Consider the following 12,080-nt stretch of genomic DNA (forward strand, 5'->3'; position numbering starts at 1 on the left):
CTACGCTATTCAACGCGTGTGAGAGGCAGGTTGTGCAAAAGGGAAAAGGGAAGGGAATGCTATCCTGTAGCAGAAGCTGGTTCACCGTTAACTCTAATTCCTAGCTTACAGGTGTGAAGTCGTGGATGTACAGAGTGCGAGTGCTAGAACGTTCGACTCCTAGAGGTTTTGTTTTTTTTTCAGTTCTGCGGCGAGAACCAAGGAGGCGAGACGCGATCGCCACATACAGTATGAAACCCATTTTTATCACAGTAGGCACCTTTTTTTACACAAACAAAACAGACTATAGCTTATTTCAGTGAGAACAGTTGCAGTCGTCATGCTGTCCCCTTGACAATACACTTCTATCTTCTTTCTTCCTTGTCTCCCCCTTCCCTGCAGGTCCGTCGTCGTTCCCATTGAGCTTAAGTGGATACACAGGAGAATTCAACGCTTGCCCCTGTACACAGCAGCAAATGGATGAGATTCTTCGAGGTTTCACCGCTGTGCTGTACACCACAAGTTTAACACGATGCTTGTGACATGAATACGCAAAAAGGAAACGTGTCAGTGCCTCATTCTGTCTGCCTTTCTGTTTGCTTCTGTACTAATGCTAGTACCTTGTGTGTGTAAGTGTGTGTGAACGCGATGCTGATCCTGTACACTGTATATTTGCATGCTGAGGGGGGGCTTTGCTCTTGTGCCTCAAGGTCTCTGTGGCAGAAGCGCTCAGCGGGGGAGCTCGACACTTCGCCGCTTCACAGGGTTCGTCTCAGCTTTGCTCTAAACTGTTTGTGCTTCGCAGGCAGCCGCTCGCCGACTGCTGAACAGCCTGCGTGTCACCGCTGGGTGTGTGTACAGTGGGCTGCAGTGGGAGCGGGAGCGGCGGCACGGTACAGGCGGGCGCCCCGGCCCCCGGCTCTTTAGGGCCTATAGCACGTGGCAGCAGTTGTACTGAGCCAGGGGCAGGATCTTGGTCTTGTTGTGCGTGGGTATGTTGAAGGCGAGGGCTTTCTCGCACAGCGGGAACTGAAACAGCCGCTCCCTGAGCTTCACGCTGCGCCCCTTCCCCGGCTCCGCCCGGGGAGCGGCCTCGGGCCCCGCCTCCCGGGGCCCCGGCGCGCCGCGGGACTGCGGCCGGTCCGTCGGGAGGTCGTCTCTCTCCCCGTCCTCTTTGCCGTCTTCTCGTCCGCCCTCTGTCCCCGTTCTCTGTGCCTCCGACGCATTCCCGTTCAGGCCGAGTCTGGCGGAGGGCGCCGGGAGGGAGGCGATGGGGGAGAGGCGGGGGTCGGACTCGGGGAGGAGAGGAGGGGGTTTGTTGGTGTTGTTGTTGGGTTCTGTCTCGTCGTCCCGCGCTGGCTCTGGGCTCGCGGGGTCCGGCTGCCCCTGACAGCACGGCACTCCCATGAAACCGGACAGAGACAGCGCTGGGACTTTGGGCGTCGGACCAGCCGGCTCGTCTCCGTCACTGACTGGTTGGTCCGAAATCACATCCCTGCTTTCTCCTTCCTCCATCTCTCTTTCGTCCTTGACCATCTCTTCCTCCTCCACCTCCTCCTCTTCCTCCAACATCACCTCCAAGCGTCCTAACTGTCCTTTTTCCTCTCCGTCTCCCTCCTCCCCTCCCTCTCGACTCCCTGCTCCGCCCAGCACCGCAGCCGCTTCTTCCTCTAATGAGATGTGATTCCACTCTTCTATTAGCAAAGGCCTCGACGCCGAATCCTCACATTCTTTTGCCGAACCCTCCTCCTCCTCCTCCTCCTCCTCCTCCTCTTCCTCCTCACAGATCTGCTGCAGCGCGGCCAGGGTCTTGGTGAAGGGCGGCTCCTCGGGCGGAGGGGGGCGGAGGCTGAGGCTGAGGCCGGGCTGCCAGGGCCCGGGGAAGGCGGCCTGCTGAGGCTGAGGGGGCCTCGCGGCGAGCAGGTCCCCGCACTCGGGCACTCCCGGGCGGGGCGAGCTGGGGGACAGGGCCCCCGAGAGCCAGTGGGGCGGGGCCTCGGGGCTGAGCAAGGCGTCGTCCAGCCCCTGCAGCCAGACGTGAGCCTCGATCTCCTCGAGGGACGCGCGGCGAGACGGATCCTTCTGGAGCATCCTGGAGATCAGACTGTCGGGGAAAGAGGGACAGTGTTATGTTTTTTTTACGGATATTAATGATTAAGGATAGGATAGGATATAAATATTGTTTCTGATCAGTCATGACAGGAAATTAACTGAACTGACAGAGAGAGGGAAAGAGACAAGAGTGTCGGGCAGAAGAGAGGATGTCGACAATTTTTTTTTATTTTATTTTTTACAGTTTTTAACTCTGCAAGACCCAATTTAGAGCTGATCTGGGTCATCTCCACGCATCTTAAAGTTGTTTTTCCGTGAAACTGCTTGAAACGTGTTGTGGTTGCTCATGTCCAGAAGGGTGTTCTGTTCTGTTCCTTTTCTGACATCAAATGCTTCATCAAGTGACCCAGGGCTAAGTCATATGAGGAGTGCTGGCTCAGATGTTCTAGGTTGTGTTTGAGGCCAAAGATACTCTAACATATTACTCGGTTGAAGGTATTAATCCACTATAACGCACCAAAATGCATTACATCCTAAAAATGATCAAGGGTCAGGAAATTTGAAAACATGCCTTTCACTTTCTAACCAGTAGATGCCACTGTTGAACAGAAAAGAACAGAAAAGAACTGTATAACAGTATGCATTGGGTTTAAGCTTTCATGCTTATTGTACTCCTGCTGCACTACTACTGTACCCCTGGCTCTTGTTGTACTAGACTTGTACCACACTAACCAATTTAGTATTTTTTTTTAATTAAAAAAGGGATCACAATAGTTTTTTTTTTTACAGGTTGCAGATTTCACCTCCCTGGCTGTATTTATGCTTATGTTTAAATGTAGCCTGGTGCACTATCTAGACACAACCTATATACTTTTATTGTACCTGCATCTGGATTTTAATAGCAGGGGTGAATGGGGTCAGTGTTATCCGAATGTGGAATGATTCACTAATGTGAACTGAGCAATTTCTAACATTATCTTTTGATATACTGTGCCCCCCTCCACTACCTACTTCTTCCAGAAGAAACAGTATAATCTATCAAGTGAAAAATCAGCAACAAGATAAAGAAATGATCTGAAAAATTTGTTACTACAATTTTACAGTTTTATGTTCCAAATCTGCGGCTTCACCACGTTGTCCTTTGAGCTGAGGACAGTTTGTGTTTTGGGAGGCGAGAGGTTTGGAGGTGAGAAGAGACAGCATTGGTAAGTGTGAGCTTGGGTTTTGTTCCAGTGGTGTGTGTGTGTGCGTGTGTGTGGCTTCGACCGATATGGGGTGTTGAAGGCTGATACGGATACCGATATTTTTGTATTGAAGCTGCCAATAGCAGATAAAGCCCAATATATCAGCGAAGCGATATAATGGCCTAACCCTGGTTTGAGACTGTGTGTGTGTGTGTGTGTGAGCGTGCATCAGCGTGCGCACTCACTCTCTGCAGTCGTCTGAAACGTGTTCAGGGACGGAGTAGCGGCAGTCCAGGATCATGACGAGGGTCTCGCTGTCGTTGGTTTCCTGGAAGGGAGGCACTCCACACACCAACATGTACAGGATCACCCCCAGAGACCAGATATCTGGAACACACACACAGATACACAAGCACAAATATTAGCCTTATATGGGAAATATAATGGGAAAGATACAAGGTCAGGGTCAGTTATAGAACAGCGTCCCTGGAGGTGGAGCCCTAATATAATGTTGCATAAGGTTCAAAATTAGATTTATTCTTCAGCTGAGTGAAACAATGCAAGAGGAAAACGGATGACTAACAATTTCATGTCCGGTTTATGTGTCTAAAGAGCAAGACCTGTGTTGTAGACAGCTGGGTTTGGTGCCGCTGACCTCTAACTTACACACACACACACACACAGGCTTCCTGGTACTGACAGACGGGACTGACAGTGTGTTCCTTTCCCCTCTCCTCCCCTTTCCTTCTCCCTCCCTTCCTTCCCCTCCTCCCACCTCTTCTCTTTTCCTCAGGCAGACGGAGTGAGAGGAGGGCCATGTAAACTCACACACCCTGAACCAAGAACACTGTGGCCAGTTCACACACACACACACACACACACACGCACGCACACACACACACACAGAGGGAAGGGAGTTGGGAGCTGAAGGCCATGATAAACAGAGGGCTTGTTGTGGTGTTGTTCTATTCTGAGAATGATCTCCTTTCTTCCCTCCTCTCTTTTCTCGCTTTCCTTCTGTTTCTCTCAAACATTATGGATAGGAATACAGCACATTTTGTACTAACCTTCATATATCAATAGGAATATATCCAGATCATATATCTAAATGCTGCTCCTGCTAATCACAACCACTTCATTAGACAGTTAAAGGATATTTCTGGTTGTTTTCAACCTGGGCCTTACGTTAAGCTCTACAATGAAATGATTAAATGAACATAATCAGTTGTCATCATGGTAAAAACTCTGAAAATAAGACCCAAGTTGAAAATAACCTGATTTCTCCTTATTTTCTGTATTCTGTTTTCAATATTAAATCCTGAGCAGATCAAATGAGGAACAATTTAAGTTTGTGAAATCCAATGAAAACCCAAACAACGTAGTTCATTCACAGCATTCATATCCACCTCAACACATTCTCACACACGCCGGCCCCGTACTAGAGTGTGCTAGACATGCAACCGTTGTCCCACTTCGGACTCATGACAGTCCAAACAACAGCCCCTCAGTCCTCCTCTCCCTGTCCGCATACGCTCACGTGCACGCTCACGGGCGCGCTCGTTTCTGTCCGTCTCAAAAAGTGTTACGCAACGGCAAGCAGAAGCCACTGAGTACTGGGAGTGTACTTTTCTCAGCTCGCTGGGGAATATCGCACAGTCTCAGCACGCATTAGTGGCCTGCTGACAACACAAACATGTACTCCATACATGCAGGCTCACGCAGGCTCACGCATGCGCAAACACACACACACACACACACATACACCACACCTTGAATACCCTAGACCACACTACACAACTCCATATCATTTATTAATGTGGATCAGCTTCTTGTAAAATTAAACTTTCAAGTTGGCTAATAATCTGCAACATTTTCATATAAATAAATGTCTGTTTTGCTGCTCTTTTTCGTCAATTGATATAACACAATAGTGATTCAACCTATATCCAGTTCATGAAAGTTTTTACATTTGTTGTTCTAAACACCTGGTGTCACGTAGGTCTTTCCTGGGAAAAATCCTCTGGCGCAGAGGAAGCGATGTGTTTTATGTTTCCTGCAGCAGCAACAGCGGTTTGTTTGTAACAAACAGAAGAACTGGGTAGTTAGCCTGAGCAGTGATAGCCACCATGGCTGAACAGACAGAGAAAAGAGAAACTCAAACTGCAGCAACAGCACATCCAAGGAGAAAGACGTCACAGTGCTGGACACACTGTTTGATTGACAGCTGATCTGTGGGAATAGCAGTGCAGGAACACCACAACAATGAGCGCTGAGCAACAAAGATGTTGCCAAAATACAAAAAAACAAGGACTTCGAGTATTATCACCTAAGCTTTGTGGAAAAATGCAAGAAGCAACTCGATGACCTAGAATTTCATGTCCAGCCCCAGTTCACACACACTGTCAACAAGAAATTTATAATTTGCTAATGTCCAACAACACACTCATTATCAGTGTTGCCCAGTTTCTCCCAAAGCAATATGTATGCAGTTTTTTATGCATTTTGTTGCCAAGAGAGATGGTGATTTGTTAGCTGCACTGTTATTATAGTCTCCAACAAATGGATAGTGATCTTGTGTTGGTCCTGGCCCTGGCAAGCTTTGGAAAAGTGGTTATTGATAGAAACAGTCCAGCAGCTTCCTGGCTGATGTGGAAACACTGACAAAGGAGTTCTGTCTGGAAATCCTTTCTGGTCGTCTAGCTATTCATCGATGTAAAATGAGGAATCTGGGGTCTGTTAGAGGGGCTTTACGTGTGCCACACCCGCATGTGTGACGAGCAACCCTCGCCCTCCCAACAGAGGGACGCTGTGTACGATCTGGCAGCCGGCCAGAGAGGAGGCATGGTGAGCCATTATTCTAAATGAAACTTTTTGCTGTGGTTCGATACATCACACTTTGTTGACACTGGACAGCAGGGAGAAAGCTCTGACCCAACTTGACCTCAGGCTTTATTAGTGGGTCTGACTTATTTTGAGGCACACAATTCTACCCTCAGATACACTGTTACATATTTATCATCAATATGTGATGTTCAAAGCATTCCAGGAGTTATTTTATGATAAAGTGTTGTATTTACTTTTTTGGTGTAACCAATTTCCCTCAGCCTGCCTCCTCTATCCTTCAGTTAGCGATTTAGTGATGTGACTGAACTTGTTGCTTTCAGGAGGAGTAGGTGGAGACAGCAATAGTGATAGCTATGGCATAGTAAGAGCAAGAGAACAATCTAAACCGCCGAAATCCCTAAACGAAGAAGAGGAAGAAGAAGAAGAAGAAGCAAAAGAAGAAGAAGAAGAAGCAAGAGAACAAGTTTTTCCAGTTGAGAAAAAGTGAGACTAGTGTCCCTTACTGATAACACAACCTGACATTTACCGATTTTTCTGCTATCAAACTCCATTGTAGCTGCGCTTGAAATATCTGGATGTGACGTTATACACAGAAATAAAAAAATACAACACCAAACAACAACATGACAACAGAAATGCAGGATACATCAGCAGTAGCTGTTTTTTAACCATGTTAAAGTGTTTTTTTCCTTCAGGGTATAACCACACTCGCTGCCTCACACCTCATAGTCTAATTAACTTATCGTGGCTAAAAGGAAGCCAGTGAGTAGCTGACATGCTGTAGCTTCACTGTGGGTATTTATACTCCAGCGAAGATAATGAATTACAACAGCATTCAGCCAGGCTTATATTATCTATCACATGCACAGGGTCCTGCTGTACATAACATACCCCATCAATGTAGGTTATGTTCCCCTTTTATCGGACATTTTTCACAACTTTTTAGCCAACCCCAACTTTTCCTTCGCAACAATTTTCACAGCACTTTCACAGCAACACACACACATTCACATACACTGCCATACAGTCAGCATAGACCAGTGATTCTCAACCTTTTTCATATCAAGGACCCTAATTTAGTCCACATTGAGGCCATGGACCCCCATTTGATGGGATGTTGTCTCTCGGACCCAAATCTGAGAATATTTTTATTGTTAGATATGATTTTGTCCAGAATTCCATGACTATCTGTATTGTAGGTAGAGAGATAACAGTGAAACTTTGTCTAAACCACAACTAACATGCGTGGCCTAGTTCTATTTAGTCAAATGTTAAGTGATCACTACAACAAAAATCACAATTTATTCCATGACAAGGACTACACAAACATTTTCTGTACATGGCCCAGCAGGCAAACATGCACTACTATAGCGGTGACTACATTCCATTGACCTAAAGCCATTCACTAGTCCGTTAACCTAACCTCAAACCTAACAGTAACATCTGGACCTCAAAAGGACCAAAGTGTACACACACACACGTATAGATGGGAAGATATTATGTAATTGCAAGCAGTGTTTGTCTTTGTCAAAGGCAAGAGGCCCTGTGGACCTTCCTCTCTCTCTTCTGCATCATATGACTATCATCAAACACACACACACACACACACACACACACATCTCCTCAAACAGAGCACGGCTATATGTACTGTAAGTTACACTCATGGCTCCGAGCAGCAAGCCATAAAGTGGGTAATACACTTATGAAACCTTCAGTGCAGTGAACCGTAGTGAATTAACAGCAGTCTGTTTGTTCTGTACATGATGTTAATATCCTAGACAGAGAGTAGTCAGTGTGTGTGAGTGTGTGTGTGTGTGTGTGTGTGTGTGTGTGTGTGTGTGTGTGTGAGTGTGTGTGTGTGTGTGTGTGTGTGTGTGTGTGTGCGTGTAGATGAGTTTATGAGTCACCTTACTAAGCTGAGCTCACTAAGGGACATCTCTTCCTCTGTGCTACTTAGCATTATCTCTCTCTCTCTCACACACACACACACGCACACAGACAGATGGACAGACAGACAGACAGACAGACAGACAGACAAACACACACACACACACACACACACACACAAACACACTCACACACACATTCATGGCTTGTATTGGGATGAATGTGTACATTTATAAAAAGTGAAAGTGATGATATCCATAACGTTGAGTCATGAGAGAATAGAATAGAATAGAACAGAATAGAATAGAACAGAACAGAACAGAACAGAACAGAACAGCATATAATAGAATAGAATAGAATAGAACAGAACAGAACAGAACAGAACAGAACAGAACAGAACAGAACAGAATAGAATAGAATAGGATAAAATAGAACAGTACTCTTCAACTGAGCTGAAGCTGAAAAACACTGGGGCCCAGCATGTGAACACATATAGAAACCAGAACTAACGTGCATGAAGAAACTAAAGCAACTCATAAGTCATGCTGAAGTTATGGATGTGTGACCTGAGCAGCGTTTCTACATCACAGCCCATAAGGCCCCTGGCTCGTTAATGAAGGAAGCATCCTAACTGTAAAATATTTATTCCTATCATCTTATGCTATTTTGGAATTTTGCCACCAAGGCCATTATAAACAGGCAACATTTCAAGGCAATACAGATGAGCAACTGAGAACAGTTAAGACCTTTAGTGCTTTTTGAAATGATGCTTTCATATTGTTGCTATCCGCGTTGATTTTGATCCATTTGCAACTACTCATCCTTGCCGCAGGCAGTGTTTCCTATCTACATACATTTGCTTTAATAACGCTGTAGATGTCCTTCCAGAAGAACGGCTCCTAATTGCAGCTGGGATGCATTTGTATTCAGTGCAGATGCATTTTGTATCCAACACAATAAATAGTGTCCAATCCCTGCCAAAATCCATGCTAGTCCAGCTAGCTTAGCAGTTAAGACCACCGATCTCCCAGAAGCGTACATGCTGTGCCCCCGCCCCCCGGGACACATGGGACCAAATCCCTGAGTCGGCCTTCTGTTTCTATAATGTCAAATCTCTGTCTATCTGCCTCCATCGCCTCACTTTAATCTAATGTCAGAGGTGCCAGCAGTGTGGACGGATAAAGGTTAAATACATGGGAATGCATGCTACTTTCTCTCTCTGTTCCTTTACCTGTCTCTATCTGTCTCTCTCTCTTTCTCTCACACACACACACACACACACACACACACACACACACACAAACACTTGCTATGCAGTGTGAGAGCCCAGTGGTGAGCTGCAGTGTTTGGTTCCTCTGCAGAGCGTGCCCAGTTGGCTCAGGACTAGCTGCTTAGACTGACCCAGATACACACACTCTAATCCTCCACAGACACACACACACACACACACACACACACACAGATCCATAGACACACACAAGCGCATAAATACAGAAGAACATACAGTACAGGACACACAGAGTCAGACATACACAGGGTCACAAAGGGGACAGACAGGGAGACAGAGGCTCACACACACACACACACACAAAGAGATAGAGAGATCAACTGATATAAACAGGGACACACACGCACACACGCGCACACAGGAGCTCCTGCAAACAGGCATGCTGACAAACATAACAGCCCTCCAACTGACTTTGGCGTATGGATTACGGAGCATTTGTCATATTAGCAGTTTGTTGTCGCTGTGCCACATCTGTGATCAGAGAAACTACTTGGACTGAAAACAATCTCATTTTGTCCGCTGTTGTAAGAAGCGGATTAACTCACTTGACTTAAATCAAAAGGCACTTGAAAGATTTAAAACACCAACCTCAGAATAGAATGACTAAGATATTGGGGCCTCTGGCTATAATTTGAATGTATGTGAATGTCATATGATATCATGCCAATACTGTATCTGCAGCAGTGTGAATTAAGTGAGTATACAACTTGAAGCACCCCTGGTTGTGTTTCGGTGCGTTTGCAGAGAGGTGTAGCATCGTAACGCACACACACAAGCACAGAATTCTACATTTTTCAGTCTCTCACCTACAGCCGGCGCATCGTACTCTTCTCCCAGCAGGATCTCGGGAGCGGAGTACGCCAGCGACCCGCAGCTGGTGGCCAGCATCGTCCCCGGCTGGAATAAGTTGCTGAACCCAAAGTCCGTCAGCTTCACCGCCCCCTGCTGGGGGAAGAACACCACGTTCTCGGGCTTCAGGTCCCGGTGCACCACGTGCAGCTGGTGGCAGTACGCCACGGCGCGCACGATCTGGGCGAAGTGACGCTTGGCGGTGCGCTCGGCCACGCCCCCCTCGTGGCGGAGGATGTAGTCGTAGAGGTCGCCCCCCTCGGCCAGCTCCATGACCAGGTAGAGGGTGGTGGGCGTGTCGATGACCTCGTAGAGGCGGACCACGTTGGGATGCTGCACCAGCTTCATGCACCTGGAAACGATCGGTAAGGATGGTTAAATAATCTGAAGGAGCGTTAGTTTCCAATAGAATTTAAAGTGCTTATGCATGGTGAGGTACAACTCTGTACCAAACCGTCTGAAAAATCCTTCAAGGCACTTCAAAATTAGACATGAGCGCTATTTTTTGGTTCAATTTTTGCCTCATGTAAGATTTAATAGGATCACATACAGGCTGATGTTTCAGCTGTGGGCCGTTTTCAGAGACTTCAAGGCTTACCGCTGAAATATCAGTCTGTTTGTGATCCTATTAAATCTGACCTAAAAAAGCAGACTACAAAGAGCTCCCGCTTTTCTTTTTCCATAGGCACTCATCTTCTCTAGCTTCTCTACCTCTATTTCTGGTAAGATGCTCTCTATAATGATTATTGTTCTCTACCTCACTTCCTGTAAGAGGTGGCTTGTTGCCATAACATCGAGTTTCGTCTTGTCAATCATCTTGACGGCGACTAGTTGCCTCGTGGTGACGTGACGGGCCAGTTTGACCACCGCGAAGTGGCCCCTCCCCAACGTGCGACCCAGATGGTACAGTCCGCTGAGATCGGAGCGACAGGAACCATCTCTGGGGTCAAGATGGTTCAACCCGTTTACGCCTCCGGAGGAGTCCATGTTTGGGACGAAAAGGGGTTTGGAAGGGGGATGGGGAGGGGGTTGGAATCTGTAGGGCTTTAGGAGGTGGAGGGGGGTCAAGAAGATCGAAAGAGGGAGAAAGGGAAGGAGGAGACGAAGGAGGGTGGTGTCAGGGTATCAGGGAAAGAGGGAGGTGGGGAGCGTAGACCGGCAAAGTTCCTCACTGCTGGGGAGTTGCCTGGCAGGAGAAAGAAAAGACAACACAAGTCAGATAGACACTTGAAACAAAATAATTGATGATAATGTTGTCCTTTAACCCAAAGGGGCCACTGTCTCCTCCCTTCAACCATAACACAGTTTCCAGAAGTGGGATCACATTTCACAGTTTGTCACAAAGGCAGAAAAGACATAGAAAGACAGAATAGGTTTAAATAAAGTAATGAGGAGTAGATTAGAAAGTAACAGGATGGAGTCGAGTACAGTGGAGCACAGTAGAGAGCAAAATAGTGTTTTATTGTCTATGATGTGGAGGGGCCGTGTTTGGCTCTATCTCGGATAACACCCATCCAGCACAAATGGCACCCAAGATCAATACTGTAATAGGAAACCATAATGTATGTTTGTGTGTGTGTGTGTGTGTAAGTGTGTGTGTGCATGTGTGTGTGTTTCTGTGTCATTAGTTCAGCCTCTGTGGCTAAGAGGGTAAGAGGGTGAGAGGGTGAGAGGGTGGCATTAGATAGGATGATGTCATCATCAGATCTTCCCCAGGGTAACAAGTTGTCATCACTGTCTTCATTACCACTGACATCAGCAAAGCAATCGCCACTCTCCACATTACCTTTGTTGTTTTCTTCATCATATTCCTCCTCCTCATCACCATTGTCACCACATCAACAACAACCATTACTGTCATTGCCATCATCATCCTCTTTACCCTCATCATCAGTGTTTATCACTATCAACAGCATCATGATTGCCAAAATGAAAGACAACAACAACCTTTTACCAAATTCCTTAAAGCCCCCTATCACAGCTTCACTGTATAAGTG

The 12,080-nt window shown here is 46.7% G+C and overlaps 1 protein-coding gene across 1 annotated transcript; it reads right to left on the reverse strand.

The window, feature by feature from the left end:
* Window positions 1-573: 573 nt before the first annotated feature.
* Window positions 574-11,070, reverse strand: snrkb (SNF related kinase b). Its single transcript, XM_071544993.1, has 4 exons — window positions 10,841-11,070; window positions 10,041-10,435; window positions 3,461-3,602; window positions 574-2,083 (listed from the first exon to the last, which is right to left on the reverse strand). The coding sequence occupies exons 1-4, from the start codon at window positions 11,068-11,070 to the stop codon at window positions 910-912; spliced, it is 1,941 nt and encodes a 646-aa protein (XP_071401094.1). The 3' UTR covers window positions 574-909.
* Between the last annotated feature and the right edge of the window lie 1,010 nt (window positions 11,071-12,080).

This window comes from Centroberyx affinis, unplaced genomic scaffold (assembly GCF_046629955.1).
Source record: "Centroberyx affinis isolate AG114_WGS23_722 - 3 ecotype Tasmania unplaced genomic scaffold, CSIRO-AGI_Caff_v1 ptg004742l_1, whole genome shotgun sequence".
Taxonomy (NCBI): domain Eukaryota; kingdom Metazoa; phylum Chordata; class Actinopteri; order Beryciformes; family Berycidae; genus Centroberyx; species Centroberyx affinis.

What these genes read in the sequence shown, in the direction of transcription:
- snrkb (XM_071544993.1), bottom strand. Translation starts at nt 11,070, where the DNA reads ATGGACTCCTCCGGAGGCGTAAACGGGTTGAACCATCTTGACCCCAGA. An exon ending in CACCTCTTACAGGAAGTGAG is followed by an intron (nt 10,436 to 10,840) that starts GTAGAGAACAAT and finishes GATCGTTTCCAG; the next exon opens with GTGCATGAAGCTGGTGCAGC. An exon ending in GTTTCAGACGACTGCAGAGA is followed by an intron (nt 2,084 to 3,460) that starts GTGAGTGCGCAC and finishes TTTCCCCGACAG; the next exon opens with TCTGATCTCCAGGATGCTCC.